General features: G+C 49.1%; 1 protein-coding gene across 3 annotated transcripts in view; it reads right to left on the bottom strand.

Moving 5' to 3' along the window:
* Nucleotides 1-21,466, bottom strand: part of Pitpnm3 (PITPNM family member 3) — a 97,150-nt gene that overhangs the window by 33,646 nt on the left and 42,038 nt on the right. For all 3 annotated transcript variants that reach the window (XR_012912352.1, XM_075991780.1, XM_075991782.1), the window contains one exon: nt 10,762-10,809. Coding sequence is in view for 2 of the 3 variants with exons in the window: in XM_075991780.1 (XP_075847895.1) it covers nt 10,762-10,809 (48 nt within the window). In the remaining variant the exon portion in view is untranslated. The remainder of the gene's footprint in view (nt 1-10,761; nt 10,810-21,466) is intronic.

Genomic DNA, 21,466 nt, shown 5'->3' with positions numbered 1-21,466 from the left:
AGGTTGCAGATCCATGCTACAAATCCACGCTGCATGGCCAGGCTACAGGTCTACGCCACAGATCCTCACTGCATGTCCAGGCTGCAGATCCACACTAAAGATCCACTCTGAAGATCCAAGCTGATTCCCGCAGTAGATTCACAACACTAACTAACGCTGCAGATACACACCTCAGAGCCACGCCATGGATTCCCCACCATAGACCTACTGACTCTGTGGATTCACACTGAAGATCCACACCACAGATCCATACTACAGATCACTTAGTAGATACACACTGTGGTTGTACACCACAGATTCACACTGAAGACCCACACCACAGATCCATACTACAGATCACTTAGTAGATACACACTGTGGTTGTACACCACAGATTCACAGTGAAGATCCACACCACAGATCCATACTACAGATCACTTAGTAGATACACACTGTGGTTGTACACCACAGATTCACAGTGAAGACCCACACCACAGATCCATACTACAGATCACTTAGTAGATACACACTGTGGTTGTACACCACAGATTCACAGTGAAGACCCACACCACAGATCCATACTACAGATCACTTAGTAGATACACACTGTGGTTGTACACCACAGATTCACAGTGAAGACCCACACCACAGATCCATACTACAGATCACTTAGTAGATACACACTGTGGTTGTACACCACAGATTCACAGTGAAGACCCACACCACAGATCCATACTACAGATCACTTAGTAGATACACACTGTGGTTGTACACCACAGATTCACAGTGAAGACCCACACCACAGATCTACACTGCAGACCCAGTTAGAGATGCAAGCTGAGCCTGGGAAGTAGAGCGCAGGACAACAACATGTCATGGTTGAACATACTTTGGAAGCATTTACAGCTGCCTACAGTGGCCTGTTCTGGCCTGCAGGCAGGGAATTCTCTTTTACTGATGTTATGCAAGCAAGCTATGCAATATACACTTGGCAGGGATGCTGGGATGGAATTTCCACCCAGGGTTAGTGGGATCTAGAAACTGAGATTCCCTCAGGTGCCTTCTTAACCCTCTCAAGGTCAAAATCCAATCATATCCGCCTGGCTTTGCCTAGCTAACAGGCAGAGCTGTGTGCAGTAAATCAGTGTCTTTAAAGAGGTACTAGCCCGATAAAAGCTTGCCCCATGCCCCTTGACACTTGACCCTTGCTAGGGTCTGGGCCTTAGACCTTACCTATTCAGAACATACTGTCGGGCACCCTAAATGAGCATGGGAACGTCTTGGAGAAGTAACTCAGCTAAGGGAACCCATTTCAGGGCTAGAAAGCCACCATCTTGAACCAGGCCAGGTGAGTTTGCCAGGAGGGTGTGACATCCCCAAGCCTGGTGTCCCCACTGAGCCCTCTGTACTGAACACAGGTCCCTTCATCTGGGTCTCCAGTATGCAGTCCTCACCTCATGTCTCGGGCAGTCTTCACGCTCCTCTGAGAAGCCAGGATAGCCTAAACATCTCACACAGAAGACCAAGAAAGGACTAAGAGACTCTTCTCTGGAAGTGGACGGTCTCAGTGTAGAACACCCCTCGTGGGCCTAAGTTTCTGAACAACCATCCCAAGCTGTTGGTATTGTTCTGGGGAGGTTGTGGACATGGCATCTAGGTGGCAGACACCGAGCTCTAAAGAGCAAGCCTCTTAGAGGTTATAGCCACCCCTGTTTCCTGTTCTTTCAAGGCACAAATGAACCACTCCACCACAGGCTTCATGCACAGGTCTTCACCACATGAAGAACTTAAGCTCTGAGTCAAAAGAACCCCAACCTTTTCTCCTTTAAGTTCCTAACAGATATTTTTGTCACAGTGTGGGAAAAGCTAACTGATAACACCTGAGAAAATCTGAACTCAGGTCACGGGTCACACTTCTTACTTGCTACAGTCAGGGAGTTGGATAGGAAAGGGGTGATCTCTTCAGTCCCCAAATGCCTGCTGCACCACAGCTCTGACCCCTCACAAGAGCCAGGGCTAGGAGGGAAAGCACGCAGGCCTTATTATGGGGCACAGGAGCTTGCTGGGACAGTGGGGCCTGACTCTGTTAGGATTTCCTGTCTAATCAGGCCTGGGCTTGCCTGCCTGGAAGTACACACTCTCACAACAGAACACAGCAGCCTCATCCAGCGAGACTCCCCTCCCCCCCACACACACACTTAAGCATCCCTTGCAAACACAGGGGCTCCCAGCCAAGGGACAGGAAATGACTCTCATACACAAAAAGGTGCTGAGAACCCTAAAGTTTACTGAAATAACTCACAATTCCTTGCCTTTGTTTTGCAGATCAGCCACTGTCAACACCCTGTGAGAAAACAGGTTTTTTGAGAATAAAAGTCAATACAACGTCTCTGGAGGGCCATCTGGCAATGCCATCCAAAACACAAAACACCCGATGACCCAGCAATGCCAAGTCCATGTGATGAACATGTTACATGTACTCCCATTAACCACTGCTATGTTGTTTACAATACTGAATGATGAGAGGCAACCTATAGGGGACAAGCTAAATAAAATGCTTCCCAGAGATGCAGTACACTCAAGGCCAAGATCAATGAACCTGAACCCTGTAGATGTTCTGAGAGAGAAGGAGAATCGCGGTATATTATCCACAGAAGGCAAGGAGGGAAACAGAGCACACAGCGCACTCCCATCTGTGTGGGGTACATATAAAAATATATATGGAAGTGAATATTTATGGATATGTTCATGTTTTCAGAGTCTGGAGTGGGACATGAGATACTTGTCATCCTCTCCACTTCTGGGAAGAAGGACTGGGTGAGCTGAGCTGGGTGCAGAGAGGGAGAGAGGGAGGTACGTGCGTCATCCTTCATGCCTTTTGAGCTTTTACCTTGTTCACGCACGGCCTACTCAAAAAAACAGATCAAAACTAAGAATATTTTCAAAGTGCATGTAACAAGGTGATTTTTTTTCCCTTTCTGAGATTTGACTTTATATTTTCTGCTTGTTCCAACTACTTTGCCTCGAGGTTTGTGGCAAAGCTCCCCAGCTCTTGTTTTCTCTTTGTTACCAGGAAAAGAGGATTTGAAGACACAAGAGATTCCTTCAAGTTAAAAACAAAAGGTTCCTGCTTCACCATCCCAGTTGAGGGGTGGACGAAGACCTGGTCTGGGCCCTTCACAGTTCCATGAGGGAGAGGAACTCAAAGGCCTGCTCACCTAGAGACCCAGGAATCCACCAGAAGCTACAGATGAAGACAATAGGTGACCAGGGACTGGGTTAAAAGTCCCTGTACCCTCTAGTGTGGGCACAGGGATTCTGCCCATGTGTGCACAGGGCTGCAGATACCAACCAATGTCAGGGAAGATGCAGAGACTCAGGGATACTAGGGAAGGAGATGCCTGTGCACTTGCCAGAGGGATCCTTCATCTGCTCACCCGGGTGGGACCCAAGGCCAAAGCCACACTGGCTTTCTGAGAAACAGAGGACAGTGCAGTTCCTTGACACCAATTCCTTGGTCTACACTGAGTGGCCTCCCATGCCCACCCCCACCCCCACCGGCCACACATCCTAAGCCCTGCCCCTAAAGAGGAGGCTCCAAGGCTTCTGGTAAGGTTGAGCCATAGGGAGAGCTATAGGAGAACTGAGAAGAGGCATGCTCCCTCTGTCAGGCACTCTCCAGGAAGCTGCCCCCATGGATGCCAACTGAGTCATCCGTGAATTGCATCCCTCTGCAAGGCTCTCCTCCTGCCATGTGGTTTATGAGCCTTCCCTCTGCCGGACCTCTGCCTGAGACCCAGGGTACAGCCTACAACTGCGAATCACCATACCCTCTAGTCTCACCTTTCCCCTTGCTCCACACTTCTTTGTCAACCAGAGTCTGCACACACACACCCCACCACCACTCTGCCTACCTCTACCTCTGGTCCCTCGTTCCCTCCAAACTCAGCCACTTCTGCCTTTCAGACAGTTGGCAAACACCCCCACTTCCCTCTCACCACACCTGAACCTTGCTCGAACCTCTACTTCTTATGTCTGGACTTTTGAATACTGTTCATGTGTTCCCCTTTCTTACAGAAGCATCCATGTTCCTTCCTCCTAGAGAGGGGGGTCTACCTTTCCCCCCACAAAGCAACATGGATCTCTTTCCTGGGACAAGTATTTACAATTGTCTTTAACTTTTGTATTTTATGAGTGTAGGTATTCTGCTTGCATGTGTCTGTGTACCACTGCATGCACGCCTGGTACCCATGGAGGCCAGAAGAGGATGTTGGATTCCCTGGAACTGAAGTTAAAGATGGTTGTTAAGCTTCTATGTGGGTGCTGGGAATTGAACCTGGGTCCTCTGGAAGAACAGCCAGTCCTCTTAACTGCTAAGTCAACTATCTAGCCCAGAAATCCTTAGCACTGTGTGTGTGCATGAGCGTGTGTATGTGTGTGTGTGTGTGTGTGTGTGTGCGCGCGCGCATCGCATGAGCATGCACAAGCAGGCAAACACCAGTACTCATGTGCAATGGCACGCATGTGGAGAAAAGAAGACAACTTGTGGGAACTGATTCTCTTGTACCATGCTGGTTCCAGGGAAAAACTTTTAGATTGTCAGCCTTGGCAGCAAGCACCATTATCTGCTGAGCCATCTATCTCTTCGGCCCACAATTGTAGTTTTATAGTTATTTGAGGACTCTTCCTCCAGCTCCCAGACTATAAAACCTTTAAAAGATAGACTGTGTTCATTTGGCTGTGCTCTGTTTTATCCCCAGAGACTATCATGGCCCTCGCTAATAAAGGTGTTCATTAAGTATTTTTTTCAACAAACAAGCGAATGGACTAATGATTTGTTCCCATTCTGCACCACAAGCATCAGAACTGTACACAACCGCAACACAAGAGATTCTGTGCAGAGAGACTTACATCTGTGCACACCGCACACACTAGCCCCAGGTAAATGAGCACACCAGTGCACTGCCACATATTAGTGCACAGCCACAGGTGAGGGGGCACTCCATTCGTGCACGCGCACAAAGGAAGGAAGCGTGCCAGGCCCAAACATACGCACACATGCAAGAAAAAGTGCTCCCAAGGCGGACGTCTGCCACCCTGAGCTCATTAAAGCTGGCTAAATATAGCCTGTCTGCAGCTGTGCTCAGCAAGCTGCCCACACAGGCCAGGAAAAGATACCAGTTACCAGGCGGAGGAGGGGAGGCCAGCTGTGGGCAAGGGGCTTTGTACACTGTGCCTGGGGGTCATCCCAGGTGGATTATGATCTGAGGGTTTTCAGGGAAGGAAACTGTCCTCTAGTTTTTGAGCCTAGGCAATGGGGTACGACATCAGCCTTGTCCAGTGGGGAGGGTGATGCTGAAATGCCCTCACCACCTCCATCTGAGTTGAGGATCCACCCTCAGACTAGAGCCAGGGGCTGGAATCTGGACTCGGCCCCTAGATACATCTGGCTCTAACAGAGAAGCTGAGGTAAGGATGAAGATGCAAAGTCAGTCTGGGACCAGAAAACTGGAGCCTAGTATTGGCCACTGCCAGGTTCTGGTCTGGGAACTAGAGGGAGTTAGATTCCCACTGAGCACCCCTGCTCTGATCTACAAACATGGCTGTGGTTAGCTGCCCCACACGTGGGACAGATGTAGCTGATGCCGGCACTGGCCCTTGGGAAAGCTAGTTGATAGCCAGCATGTCTCAAGTTCATGTTGTATGCCATGTGGGCCAGGCCTAACCCTGAGGGCCACAGGAAGTAAACTTTTTCCATGAAGAGGGAGCTTCAAGCGTCCTTCCATGTCCCTGACCTATGCACAGTCTGATGACGAGTGGTAATGAAGTTGGTCCTTCAGAAAGCATCTGTGTGACAGAATGGACAGAGCGCCTCCCCAGGTTCCTGGGGCAACTGGGAATAAAAACACTTCAGGACAGGAGATCCACATTGGTCAGGCATGGTCAAGTTCTGCGGGTGGTGGAGTTGAGAGAGCAAAATGACTGCCTTGCTTAGGAGCCATCTGCTCCTGGCCATCTTTGTTTCCACATTGTGATCCCGAAATCATGGTTTCAGTCCTCCCAAGCTCCAGGTCTAATGGGTATCAGAGGGGAAATCCTGAGCCATTCCCAACACACCTAGCACCTGCTGAGCCAGAGTGACAGGGGAGGCCTGTGGGGAATAGGTTTCATGTCCCCTGTGAGGAGAGGCAGCAGACTTCCATCCCGTAGACAATGCAGGAAGCTCACAAGGACAGAACAGCTCCCTCCACAGAGCATGCCATCCAGTGTCTGCAGTCCTGAAGCGGGAAATGAGGGAGTCCCCTGGGACCTATGTCTTTCCTGCCACCTGCTGTCCCTCCACTAGGATGCTGGGGTGAGCGGGATCTCAGACCTCCCCACTATCCTACAAGAAGTGTATGCACAGATGGTTTCTAGAATGGACACAGACAATTGACATCCAAACGACAAGGAAACACTGATGGAAGGGGAAGGTGGGTGGAGACACTGATGGAGCGCTGGGCAGTGAGTGAGTGAGGCAAGCAGGCCTAGAAAGTCCAGATTTCCTGCAAAGACCTCCCTGCCACTCGTAAAGACAAGAATGGCGGACATCGGAGGCATGGAGGTCAATGTAGGAAGCCAGGGCAGGTTAGCAAGAGAAGCTTGGGATTCCTATAAATTAGGGATGGTGGTCAAGAAAGGGAGGTGAGCCTGAGTTCTTTCTGCTGGAGGCATTGTGCTGTCCTGGGGGCTCATTTGTCAAGGTGGTGGTGAAGATGGTGGGGGCGCGCTGTCTAGAAAGAGCCCAGGTTTGAAATTCAGATTTGTGGAGAATGAGGCTTTTCTCTCTGAAGGGAAGAACAGAGCAGTAAGCTTCAGTCTCTCGGGACCCACATCCACAGGAGGGCTCACTCAGGCACAAGGGAAGCATCTGAAAATGTCCCTGTGATCAGTGAGCAGTGACAGGCAGAAATGCAAAGAGACACGGACAAAGGAAACCAGGAGACAAAGAGGCAGCAGCAGAGACACCTAGAATAACAGACCCAGAGGGACTCCATCCATCAACCAACAGAACAGAGGACTGGGCCCCAGTCCTGGCCATGACTACAAGGCAAGCTGGGAGGAATGGCCCAGGCCCCCTGCTCCCCAGGCCAAGCCCCGACACTGTCCCCACACCCAAGCGCTCCCCCGTTTCGTCCCACCCCACCTGGATCTAAATAACACAAGTGGTCATGGACTTCCAGGCCGTCTGTCCAAATGCAAACGAACACAGGACTGTGAGAAAGCTACCAAGAAGCAGGGAGTCCAAGGAGCACACAAGTCCCAGAGCTGCGAACCAGAGGTCCTGGCAACCTCCCACCAGTTACTTAGCTTTTTATCAGTATTGATCAAATGTCACAGAGAAACACTGGAAAGGCTCCAAGGTTTACTGAGACTCAGGTATGTCTGTGATGTACTGAGGCAGACCATCAGGGCAGAAAGACATGAAGATGCAAAACTGCTCACCTCAAGGTGGCCAGGAAGCAGAGGGAGGGGCAGGGTAAGGAGCTAGGGACAAGATATAACCTCCAAGACTATGACTCCAGTAATTTCTGTCATCTCCCAGTAACAACATCAAATTATAAACCCATCACTTCTCAGTGACTGGACCCTCCAGCCGGATACCAACGGTCAGGGGGGTGGTAATTCATATCTGAACCGTAATAAAGGAGAAACGCTATTTACATCACGGAAAAGCCAGGTAGCCATAGGATGAGCTCCATGAGATACACCTTCACATACGGCCCAGGAGTTCCAGCTGTGAGGGCTTATGGAAATCCAAGGTATAATTGAGGATGGTAAAGACCCTTCCTGTGCATCTGCTCCACAGCCCCTGATACCCTAGGCTGACCTGGAAAGCAGAGAGTTCAGCCATCTTCCCACATATAATGAGGCTCAGAGATGCTAAGTCACTTTCCCAAAGAGTTACAGTAACTGGATAGAGCTTTAAACACCAGCCATCACAGAGTGATGTCCCAGGTGGCAGGGAATCTGACTCCTCGCCCCGAGGACTATCTTATTTTCAGAGTGTTCAAACACGCAGTGGGAAAAGTCACTTGAGGTAAAATGTAGAGATGTGAAGTGCCAGGGGAAAAGCACATTCCCAACATAAACCCTGATACAGCCTTTCCAAATGCAGGTCACAAACTTTTATTTTGCCTATTTCAGATTTGAAATAAACAAACACATCGCCATCAATTACCACCATCACTTCATAAAAGAAAAAATGATTTTAATGCCTGAAATTGTAGGCAGGACATAATTGTAGAGTTATGTGGAAAGCGTTGGTCTCAGCTAAAGACTTTCGCCTTCGCAGGAAAGCCCGTTATAGTGTGAGTTTCCTCCCAGCCGAACACACTGGGCTTAGATTTTGGGTAGTGCCAGCCAGGGAAGCCTTCAAGACAAAGATGTGACGGCTCTAAAATTCTTTTGCACATCAGCTGCTATTCTTTCCCTCATAAAAATATCCTCAAGGAGCAGGAGACAATGACAGCTCTCAGCAATATAATTTTGACCAAAATCTATAATCATGAAATAAAAAAGACTTTGCTACTACCGAAATGCAATTTTTTCCTCAGGGAGTCACAGGAGATAGAGGCATCCTGTCAATTCAATTGTGTATGTGGGAACATGTGGAAGGGAGCTGTGACTGGCCTCCTGGTGACAAAGCCTGTTGCAGGTGGCTCGCTTTCACCTCCGAGTCACTACTAAAGGAACAGCGGCAGCAAGTCACGATGGTACAGGACTGAACTCCCGCACTTGAGAGGCTGAGGCAGGAAGACTGCCAAAAGTCTGAGGCCAGCTTGGGCTATATAGTGAGACTCTGTCTCTAAAATAAATATGAAATGAACAAGAAGGAAGCCCGGCATAGATGATCTGGGCTTTTCCTTCCTCACGTATTTATATTGGGTTTTTTTTGCTTCTTGATGGTTCAACATGTTGGGGACTTCCTGGTCAAATGAGACACCGGTAATCCTACATGGGCATATTCTGACAGAAACAAACTTGCCCATGAATACAGCCTTTCAAAACCAGCCAACCACACCCCAATCCACACCCAGCCTATTGTAGCTAACACTCACCCACCACTCCTGTCTTCTTCCTCTGCCCTGAGGCAATCAGGGCCAGGTGCCAGGTAACTAGAGACCAGCCTAGTTAAAATCCCCAGTCATTATTCAAACCAGGAGTCCCAAGCTGTTCCCCTGCCCTTCTCCTCCAAAGAACATTCACCCACCTGCCCAACATACAAACTGCTGCCAGGGCCAGGGCCAGAGCCAGTGCCCACCCAACACATGCACACAAGCTACAGCCAGGGTCAGGGCTTCCCTCTCTCCTATTGTAGTGGCTCAGCTCTTGAAAATTCTGTAATCATTTCTTTTCATTGGTGGCTTTAGTCTGTGTCACCATTGTCACCTCTATGAAATAAGGCAAAATTTTAACTGCCCCCTTTCCTGGCACCCTGTCCTTTCTCTTTGCCTTCATGCTGGAGGTTGGAGCCTGCGGGCCGCCACTCCTGACAGAGGCACATGACCACCAGCCTCTGTCCTTATCTTTGTGCACTGCGACACCAGGGACCAGGGAAGCTGTGCTAGAGGCCAGTGTAGCCGTTTGGGCTGGACCGTGAATTATGGATGCTGATATTGACACACCCTCCACAGAAGATCAGCTGAGGAGGGGAGGGCTTAAAGGAAGGCCTCAAGCTGGGGCCTGGAAAGTTAGGAAGCAATATGGATTGAACCTCCCCAAAGCTATAGCCGCAAGCAGAACAGCAGGCAGGAAAATGAGGGGAGTTCTGAGCCCTCACCCTGAACCCAGCCTCATGTGGAAGTCAATATTGCCCCATAATGAAGACAAGATCTGGCACGGGTGCTGCCTACCAAGCCACCTGGTGTGTCAGTGGGACATGTGACCAGTGTGCTGGCGTGACCTTAGCACACCTAGTCCCATAGCCATCTTCCTAAGAAAACAGGCAGAAAGAATCAAGAATCAAGAATCAAGGCAGGCTGTTGTCACACACACACACACACACACACACACACACACACACACACGGACAGGAAACCCCAGAACTCAGTCCCAGGCGTCCTGACTGAAGAGTTTGCCATTCTATGGAGGGGTTTGAAGGAGCAGCGTGTCCAGGGCCAGGGGGAAAACTCCCTGATAGAAGCACTTGCTGTGCAGCCTGAACCTGAGTGTGATCCCCAGAACCCGTGACGGAAGGAGAGAACCAAGTCCAGAAAGATGGCCTCTGACCTCACATGTTCCCACACTCACATACACAATGACAGTATCTAGAAAGCAGAATGTGTTTAGAAAGGACCATCCTCTGGAGCCCAGCCTTGAACAACCTCATGCACTCTGACCTTGCTCACCTCAGGACCAGCCACGGCTGTTGGAAGTTGGCATCCAATGTTGATGCCACCGAGGCTCCAGAAGGCTGCCTCCTCAGTCCCTCCCGCTCTCCATCCCCGAGAATAGGACAGCCACCAAACTTTCTGTGATCCCCTATCAGGGTCATCAGCCTCATGTCCGAGCTCTAGTTCTGACACCAGAACTGCCCAGCATGGATGGTTTAGAAACCCCAGGGTCTCAGGAGAGCTGCCTAAACCCAGACCAAGTTGCTCTAGGCTCTCTACTCTTGCCCAGGAGCCAAATGGGAGAGGTCCTTCCACCCTTGGAGCTTTCAGCCCGAGAGGGGACCAGGCCCAGGGGCATCCCTTTTCTAACGGAAGGAAAGGCTCTGGGGGACCAGGCGTAACTCACGCTGTTTCTCCTGCAAGATGCTGGACGTACACGCTGTGGCTCCTTCTCCTGTGGAAACAAGAAGGACATGAGACACCAATGCTGCACTCCCCAGAGGAACTGCTGACGGTTGCCCTCCAGAGCCGGGATGGCAGAGGCATCACCCACCCTGTACCCCACCTACATCAGAGTCAGCCCTTGGCCTTTGTGTGTGACCCAGCACTGAGCCCCCACGAGACATCATGTTGAGTGTGTTTGGCTCCTTGGTGATGCCCTTGACCTTAGCCTTCCCAGGGTTATGTTTGCTGGCTCCTCCCTTCCCCTACTTTATGAAGCAGTTGCTGACAGATGCTTCCCCCCCTCCCCGCCATCACCCTGTCCTATGAGGGTCTGAGCTGGGTACTGTGTTCAAGCAGCAGTAGTTAAACCTCTCCCAAGCCCAGACCTCTGTCCTCAGTTTTTGATTTGTGCATCCTGCTGCCTCTGGCTTCTGTGGAGACTTCCCAGACACCTCACATTCTCCATGGCTAAGGACTTCCTAAACAACTCAGAGTTGCTGGGGGGAGGGGAAAATGTCTGAAAAAAAACCCTGGTTCTCTACAGAAGGGCTCAGGGCACTTCAGGACATCACCTCGAGGATCTCCTAGACCATGTGAGGCTGCCCTGTCCCTTTCCTCAGGACTCCAGGGCACTGTCATCCAGGAAATCCCTGTCTTCCCAGCCAGTTCTCCAGGGCCCACTGTGACTCTTTTCTACAATGGAGGGTCCTGCTGGTACCTTGCTCAGAATGGCCTTGCGCAATGAGTAATTAGAGCTCTTAGAACACAGCAGGAAGCTAAGGCTTCCTTCACCAGGACTGCCTTTTTCGTTGCTCTTGTTTGTTTCTGAGACAGGGTCTCACTGTAGATCGACAGCCCTATCTGGCCTGGAACTCTGCGGTCCAGGTTGGCCTCGAACTCAGAGATCTGTCAACTCTTATCCTCCCTCTCTTCCCTCATGATGAGATCAAAAGTGTACAGCACCAAGCCCAGTTTGCCCTTATTGTTATATTTACTGATTTACATGTGACAACTGGCTCAAGACGTCATCTTTTTGCCCTCATCACAACACAAGGTGGAGCCAGATGGACAGAGCCAATGGCTAATGTGTGCATGGCTCAGAGCACTTCCCAGGTCCAGCAGCAGGACAGTCTGTGTCCAAGAAGAGTCCAGTTGGGAAAGAGAGGATGGGGCCTTCATGGAGTGGCCCCCACCCAGTATGATGGGGTGGCCACAAACTGTGTTCCAGGGATGAGAATAACCTGGATGCAGACGGGCACCAGGGAAGACCCAGCATCAGATAGCAATGACAGGTGTCGCTCTTAGGTATCATCTGAGCCACAGAGCATATGTGCATCTGGACAAAGTCACTTTCCCTAACACAGAAATGAGGTCACACATTCTCTGTTTCCCACTTACGGTGCCAAGTGCTGTGGGCAATACTGAGACAAAGAGCAAAGTGCGTACAAGACAAGAAGACCTCTGCATGGAGCATGGTGCTGAGAATGCAGTCAGCCGTGATGGATGGGGGACGGGGGCAGGGGGGAAGCCTGCAGCAGAGCCATGATTTGAGCTTCCGAGAAAAAGGCAGGGTGTTACAAACGGTCAGCAAACACCATGCTCAAGGCATGCCAAGTCCAGGAGAGGCAGGATGCGGGGGTGGGTGACCCTGGGCAGGAAGCCCATTTACATGAATATAATAAGCAAGAAAGCCAAGCTCTGCTGCAGCAATGACTTACAATGGCTCCCAAAGCTCTTGCCGCTTCGATTGGACCCAGAAACAGCTACATAATTAGCTGGGTTCCAGTCAAAAGGAACAGCAATGTCTCTGCCAAGATAGCAAGAAGAGCAGCAAAGGTGCCGACTTTGTTCTGAAGACTCGCAACCTGGGTCTGCCGAATACTAGTATATGCTCCTTCGTACTCAGGGTTCCTTGTAAGAACGGCAGTGACTCTCAGTGGCCTGGAACCCCCACTCCCTGACATAGAATACACACACTGGGAGCCCACCATCTCCCAAGTCCTCCACTGCCAACCTCTGCCAGCCACGGTGCATAATGGACAGCTGGGAAGTGGGGTGATACACCTGGCCTCCCGCGTACCTCTCGTCCCCACCTAGGGTGAGCTGTCCTCACCCTCTAGGAAGGGAATACTTGCTTCCTGGATAGGATGGGTAATAGTTTGATCCCTCCGAGTTACACTCAGAATACACTGTGACACCGCCAGCCTAGGGAGACATAGCAGATTGAAGCACCTGTCTCTTACCCTGCTTGAGCCCAGGTTCCTGTTGGAGGGAGGAGAAAGGTGGGACAAGACAGCCAGATGGGACTGAGGAAGGCCAAGCCCCCATCTCGGGAGGTCTCGAGGTGCAGCACAGGGTCACACGCAACAAAGCCTCAGCCTGGGGCGCAGGACCCGTAGACTTCACTCACAAACCACAAAATTGGAGATAAAATAATTCAAAACCGGGAACAGTGAAGCCCAAACCAAGGGCTCTTTGGAGCACTGGTCACATCCCTGACTATCATAAGCAATGCCCTGGCATTTCTTATGCACCTACCAGCAAAGGGAGACCGTTCTGGTTCACCATCTCTGGGTCCTCCCCCCAGGCCACAGAAGTTCCACACTTAGACCCTTTATGAGCTGCTCATCCCATTTGGTGCTCTCCTGACCACAAAGCAAGAACGGCTTTGAACTGCGGCAGGATTTTCTTAAGCAAGATTATCTGATGGAGAAGTTGCCAAAGGGCCTGAAAGTCTGTTGGAGAAGCTGGGATGTAGAAAGTGGGGGAAGCCAGGAGGCTCGTGAATTTGAGATAACGGCACATAGGATGCTAATAGATTTGGAGAAGGAAGGGTTAGGAAGGAGATTAGAGACAAGCCCAGAGATCTCACGGCCAGCCAGGAGCATGGCTACTGCTGTGTACATGCAGCAGGCTATTCCTAGGAGGGCAGATACTTTACATCCTGCCTGTGCTTTCCACACCTGAAACAGCTGTGCCTTCCACCTATGCAAAACAGGTCCCCTTCACAGATACGAAGATGGAGACTCAGGGGGCTCCATCACTTGGCCATGATGAGGACTTCTCCTTCCCATTACCCTGCCTCTCTGCCTCTTGTAATCTCTAGGCTGTGGCCTCTTGGGAAGGCTCAGGTGGTGAGGGGAGGGTCTTTGGGGAAGAGAGGCTGAGGGTGGTTGGGAAGAGAGCAGAGAAGGAACTCTTAGCAAGGGGTGTTGAGGCTGGCCGTGTTTTCTGCAGACATAGTTCGCCTACAGTGATGCTGGAGCCAGGTATCCCATGAGACTGATGAGGACACTGAGGTCATGAGTCTGCTTTTTGCTGCTGCCATCTTGTTTTCTCTCTATCAGTTTTGTTCTTTGATTTATTACAGATATGTACAATGCCTTCATTATTCTTGCCACCTAGCCTACCTGGTCTGCCTCCAACCCCTATCAACCCCTTGTTTTTTTCAGAAAGAGTCTCATGTTGCCCAGGCTGGCCTGGAATTCCAATCTTCCTGTCTCAGCCACACCACCAGTATGCTAGGATTACAGAATTGTCACCATGGTGGGCTACTATCCACACTATAAATGATGTATATGGGGTGGGGATGAGGGGGGCAGCAACAGCAGCAGGCTGGCCTTGCCTGCTCAGCCTAGACTAGCTTTATCTCCCCTCAGAGCCACCACCAGCGTCAGAGGAATTATATAAGCTGTGAAACCCGGTTTCCTGATTAGCGGGCTCCCAGGACGTGGGCCATTAACCAAATGTGCAGCTGGCTCTGCATTACCTAAATGAGACCCCACTTGGCCTGGAACTTTCCAGGGCCCCTGGGCCCAACCACTTTGTCTCTGCTTAAGCTTGCTTCAATCACAGAAGCTGCCAGAAGCACTCATAAGCCAGAGAGTTAGGCGAGAGGGCTGGGGGTTGTGGGCTGGGGTTGGAGGTTGGGGACCGGGGGCTGGGGATGGAGGTTGAAGGCTCAGGTCTGGGGTTTGGAGGTTGGGGACTGGGGACTGGGATTGGAGGTTGGGGACTGGGGGCTGGGGTTGGAGGCTGAGGATTGGGCTGGGAGCTAGGGCCACTGCTGCTTCAGGCTGTAGTTCCATAAATCTTGCCTTTCTCAAATTCATACAGTCTGGGGGATTTGGCCACAGCATCTCCCCAGAGAAGACACTTCCTACTGTGCTAATGACTCTTAGCTAATTACCAAGTGATCTCTTTCCTCTTCCCACCCATCTTCCAGAAAACCACCAGCTCCCTCCCAGAGACACAAAATGTGCAAAATGCATAACCACAAACCAATCTCTTTCAACAAACATGCAGAACAAGAGAAACCATTCTCTGCATTCAAAGGGAGGTTGTGTGTCTCCTTGGGAGAGTTTCAGACCCTGGAGAAAGGTCTGGGAATTCTTGATCTGTTCTTCCAGGACACGAGATGCTAAAGCCCCTATGTGCCTGATATGCTCCTGTTCCTGGGTCTTGGAAAGCCTTAACAGGTTCAGCCCAGCTGTTACGTCAGTTCAAGAATGAGGCTGGCCAGGAAAGACCTTCCTGCCCCTCCTAAACAGGCCACTCCCCAAATGCTCACTGCAGGTAGTAGTTCATTACCTTCAATCCCCAACCCTCAGTGACTATGTCCTGGCAATGTTCCTTTAGTCCTCCGCATTGCTCTTCAGAATGAGCTCTGCCGAAATTAGCTCAATGCTACCCTTCTTAATCCATTTCACAGACCCAGGGCCATTCCCAAGGAAGCCCTATTCCTCAGCCTCCATGCGGGACCTTCAGCTTCAGTTTTCTTTCCCCTGCGCCCTCCACAAGACTCCCCCACCTCTTTCTATTCCTCATCTAATGCCTAATACCCCAACTTCAGTGAGAATGAACTTTGTAGACCAGGCATGGTGGCACACACCTGAACCTAGGCATTCAAGAAACCCAGGCAGGAGGGTCTCCAGCTCACAGATAGACTGAACTACTTAGTGAGATACTAACCTCCCCCGACAAAAAAGGAAAGGAAAAAAGATGAGCTTCTTCCACTTCCCAAACCTCCCTGTCTCTCAGACCTTCCTCCTCACTTTTACACTTGCTCCCTATGTCTGTTGTGTCCTTCTTGGTCTATCATGGCCCCAGCAAGCTTCCTTAGTACCTGGAGCCTCAGCTCAGGCTCTGCATTCTCTTAGCTCTCTCTTTATTTCTCCCCCATCTTGTTAGAGCAACTGACTAAGTGAACCGTAAAAGCTCAAGTAAGCTGGAGGATGGACAATCAATCAAACCTGAGGCCCTTCCCAAATTACCTACACTGGTTGTGACACAAAGTAACGTGTGAGTGAGGGATGGGATGTGTGGATGCACGAGGACACCTGACTGGCTGCTTTGGGGTCAAGACGGACTTAAATGCCAGGCTGTGGAAGGAAAGTGCAAACCTAGAAAGACACAATTGTGCTCAGATAGGCAAGTGAGGGGCAGATGAGCTGTGCTGGGCAGGACAGACAGGACGAGGATGGGATCTCAGGGGAGCTTCCTGGAGCCCAGAGTAGTAAGAACTAGAGATGGAGCAGGGAAGGATGAAGGTGGAGCTGCTCCGGGTGGATCTGAGCGATCATCGACAAGCTTACCCCTGATCCTCTCTAGTGAACTAGAAACACAGAATGATAGGAGGGGGAGCTGAGGAATGCCGAGACCATCAGAGATGATGTTGGTATCTCAGGCCTTAGCAATAGTTTGATGCCCCCTTTTTTAATGTCCTTCATGGTAGCTGCTCAAGGATGCTAAATTCCTTGTAGTAATAGAGAACTCACTAGCCCTGGGAAATGACGACTGTGGGGAACAAGGATGGCCGTGCCTGCCAGGATGGGAGTTTTATGCTCCATCCTGCAGGTAGCAATGACTCAGTTCCCACTACCACAGCAGCCAATGTTACTGCTCTCCTACTTTAGGAACATCACAGAAGTGGAGAAGGAAGACAGTAAATTGATTGCATGGCCCAGACTTTTTCCTCTGCCCCGAATCTCTACAAAGAACATAAATTACTTCCATCTGAATCTCCAGCAGCCAAGGAAAATAAGAAGAAATGTCTTCTGAAAAACAAAACTGTGCATAAGCACGCCCCCTCCCCCTCCCAAAAAAAGATAGAAGGCAGAGAGTACTGAAGGACAGAGCTGGGGATGGCTACAGAGTTGGCAGGAGCCAGGGCAAAATGGAAGATTAAATCACCTTATCCAAAACCGTTAAGCATTTCAAGATGGCAACAGTGGAGCAAGACATAGACTATGGACCCCTCTCGGGTGTGTGACTACAAAGGTCAAGTACCAAGAAAGCCAGCTCAGTCCAGAGGAGAGCCTAGGCTCAGCTCTGCAGGGTGAGGTCTGAGGCATGTGGAGGAAGCTCAGAGAACACAGCAGGCTCAGGAGGAAACACCAGAGGCCCCGAATTCTGCAAGAAGTTGGGCATCCATCCACAATAAATGAGGCAGTGAAATGAGCCTTCCCCGACCCCTGTGTGTGCCAGGCAAAGACACCTGTCCCTGTGTGTGAGAAAAGGTGGACATCTGAGGAAGAGGACACATTTAGAAGATGAAAATATGCAAAAAGAATAAATCAGGAGCTGTTTACTCATCCTGTGGTGTCTCCTAGCCCTTTCTAGTGATCACATGGCAGCAGGTTGTGCTAAATAAACATTTCCCATCACTCAGAGCTCCACTAACAGGCAGCTACAAACAAGTGGAACACAATGCCAAATGTTGCTAACCATGAAAGGAAAGCCAAGGCTGTGCAAGAAAGTTACCAAACTCAACGGCTGCAGCAAGGGGAGTGGAGGGAAATGGGGCTGTGCATCCCCAGAACCAGTCCGGGATCATAATCCTTAATCACTCTTTAAGTTAACAAGCAACAGAGTCCCTTAGAGGGCTAGCTAAATGGCTCCTAAGCGCCTCTAGAATTGGGCTGCTCTGTATGATCGGGTGGGAATCCTGCCCTCGCATTTCTGACAAGTCCCCGAGTGATGCTGATGCTATTGGCCCAACTCTTTGGGAACCATGTGTCTAGATGCAGGGATGGAATCTAAAGTTGCGGTGAACAGCTGGGAGCAGAGCTAAAGAGTGAAGAGATGGGGAAAGAGAAATTTATCAGGGATATGTAACATTGACTGCTTCTTTGCCTTCAGTGATGAGGCGATCATTTAGGAATGAAAAGAGCCCTGACCATAGATGGCTCCTAAGGGATAGCTCATAGACTATTAGAATATATGATTCTGGAAGATATGAACCCTGACTATAAGAGGTTAACAACATGGAAGAACCTGTCAAGCACCTCAAAAAGTTAGTCAATGTATAAAAGTCAACTATACCAAAGAGACAGAACAAAGGAGGAAAAACACACAAGGATCTCAATAGATGAGAATAAACAGGCATTTGGCAAGACCCAACACCTTCAACTAAGTAATAACCCCCAACAAGTTAGAAATATGAGGGGGCTGGAGAGATGGCTCAGAGGTTAAGAGCATTGCCTGTTCTTCCAAAGGTCCTGAGTTCAATTCCCAGCAACCACATGGTGGCTCACAACCATCTGTAATGGGGTCTGGTGCCCTCTTCTGACCTGCAGACATACACACAGACATAATATTGTATACACAATAAATAAATAAATATTTTTAAAAAAAGAATAGAAATATGAGGGAACAGATGAGGGATACATTCAAAAGTCCCCAAAGAGATGGCTTGGCAGTTAAGAGCAGTTGCTGCTTTTGCAGATGACCTGTGTTCATTCTCAACATCCACGAAGAGGCTCAAAACCAATTCTAACTCCAGTTCCAGGTGATCCAGCCCCTTCTTCTGACCTCTGCTAGCACCAGGCATGAAGGTGGCACAAAGACATACATGCTGCAAAACACTTATTTACACATAAATAAATACATCACTGCAATGAATATGTGTAATGGTAAGAGACTGAAAACATCCCCAAGCAATCAGGAATGAGACAAGATTCTGCTCTTTCCACTTCTGTACAACATTGCTCTCGAGGGCATGATCAGGGAAATTAGACTAGGAGAAATAAAATGTAACCAGACTTGAAAGAAAGGAGCAAAACTATCTCTATTTGGAGGTGACATGATCTTATATCTAGGAAATCCTAAAAAATCCCTTTGCTCTTCACACCACACACACACACACACACACGTAAATCTATCAGGGTTTCAGGATGCATGATCAACAAAGAGGGTCAGTTGCATTGCCACAGATTTGCAATAAACAGTGTCAAAATGGAATTAAGGAACAATTCCAGTTACAATAAAAGAAAATATTGAGGAGTGAATTTAATGAAACAAGTGCTCAGACTTGTTCAATGAAAACTATAAAACATCGTTGAAAGAAATTAGAGAAGAGGAGCTGGAGAGATGGCTCAGGAGGAAAGAGCACTTTGCTGTGCAAGCACAAGGACCAGATTTCAAATCCTAGCACACATGTAGAAGGTAGAGGGTGGCCACATGTGCTGCAGGAGGCAGAGACAGGATGATGCTGCGTTTGCTAGCAACCAGCCTAGCTCCGGGTTCAGTAAAGACCCTGACTCAAGAGAATAGAAGAGAATAATAGAGCAGGACCCCGGACATCTGCTACCAGCCTCTGTGCACACACATGGGCACATACCACACTCTCACATACATATACGCACATGCACAGACACATTAGTTTTAAAGAGATAAACAACGAAGACCTAGGTAAATGTAAAGGCATTCCATATTGATGTGTTAGGACTGATAATGCCATGTGAAAGTAAGGCTCCAGGCTGATCTCCAGAGTCAGCCAGTCCCAGCTGGTCCCTTTGCAGAAATGAGCAATCTGACCCTAAAATCATATAAAAATCCAGAACAGTCAGAGAAATCTTGCAAAAGAAAACAGATTTTTTTTTGCTGTCCTACCTCTGGTTTTATTGTAAATACACAGAACTCCCTGGCACATAAGCTCAGTAAGATGGAACATCTAGAAATAAATCCATATGCCTATGACCAGCTGACTTTGACAAAGATACCCAAGCAAGACAATAAGGACGAAAATTTTTTCAACACATGGTTCTGGGACAACTGATTACCTATATGCAAAAGAGTATAGCTGATTGGAAAGCAGTGTGGCTGTTTCTCAGGAAATTCGGGATCAACCTACCCCTGGACCCAACAATACCACTCTTGGGAATATACCCAAGAGATGCCCTATCATACAACAAAAGTATATGCTCAACTATGTTCACAGCAGCATTGTTTGTAATAGCTAGAACCTGGAAACAACCTAGATGCCCTTCAACGGAAGAATGGATGAAGAAAGTATGGAATATATACATACAATAGTACTACTCAGCAGTAAAAAACAATGACTTCTTGAATTTTGCATGCAAATGGACAGAAATAGAAAACACTATCCTGAATGAGGTAAGCCAGACCCAAAAAGAGGAACATGGGATGTACTCACTCATATTTGGTTTCTAGCCATAAATAAAGGACATTGAGCCTATAATTCGTGATCCTAGAGAAGCTAAATAAGATGGTGAACCCAAAGAAAGACATATAGTCATCCTCCTGGAGATTAACTTTCATCTGGCGATGAAAGCAGACAGAGACAGAGACCCAAATTGGAACACCAGACTGAAATCCCAAGGTCCAAATCAGGAGCAGAAGGAGAGAGAGCACGAGCAAGGAACTCAGGACCCCGAGGGGTGCACCCACATACTGAGACATTGGGGATGATCTATCGGGAACTCAACAAGGCCAGCTGGACTGGGTCTGAAAAAGCATGGGATAAAACTGGACTCGCTGAACATAGCGGACAATGAGGACTGCTGAGAAGTCAAGATCAATGACACTGGGTTTTGATCCTACTGCACGTACTGGCTTTGTAGGAGCCTAGGCAGTTTGGATGCTCACCTTACTAGACCTGGAAGGAGGTGGGAGGTCCTTGGACTTCCCACAAGGCAGGGAACACTGACTGCTCTTCGGTCTGATGAAGGAGGGGGAGTTGATTATGGGAGGGGGAGGGAAATGGGAGGGGGTGACGGGGAGGAGGCAGAAATCTTTAATAAATAAAAAAAAGAGTATAGCTGAGGGGCTGGAGAGACAGCTCAGGGGTCAAGAGAGCTTGCTGCTCTTGCAGAGGACCTGCTCACGACCACCTGCAATTTCACCTCCGGGGGATATGATGCCTCTAGCCTCCTTCACACAGAGATGTGCACAGATACACATAAGACTTTAAAAATGAAAAGCAGTTAAGAATAAAGCTGAATCCCTATCTCATATCATGCACAAAACAAACTCTGAAAGCATTAATTTTTTAAAACCCTAAGTATAAGAGCTGGAACTATAAAATTCTAAAAGCATATAAATCGTCAGGCTCTTGGGTTAGGTAATAGTTTCTTGGCTGTGGGACCAAAAGCACAGACAATGAAAATGGATTATTCGAACTTCAAGAAAATTTTAAATCTTTGGGCCTCAAAAGGCACTGTTAAGGAAACGAAACGACCACCAACAAGATGGAGAGAACATCTGTAAGTCACACATCTGGTCGGGTGCCAGTGTTGGGGTGCATCTGGAGCCCTCACGGCTCAACAGAATAAAGACAACCAGCGGGCAAAGGATTGGAAAGTTCTCCAAAAGGAAAGCAAACAGCCAGTAATCGCATGAAAGATGCTAACATAACTAGCCATTAG

Source organism: Microtus pennsylvanicus, chromosome 11 (assembly GCF_037038515.1).
Source record: "Microtus pennsylvanicus isolate mMicPen1 chromosome 11, mMicPen1.hap1, whole genome shotgun sequence".
Classification (NCBI taxonomy): Eukaryota; Metazoa; Chordata; class Mammalia; order Rodentia; family Cricetidae; genus Microtus; species Microtus pennsylvanicus.
Note: the sequence above shows the minus strand (reverse complement) of the source record. Positions and strands in the feature narration are given on the sequence as shown.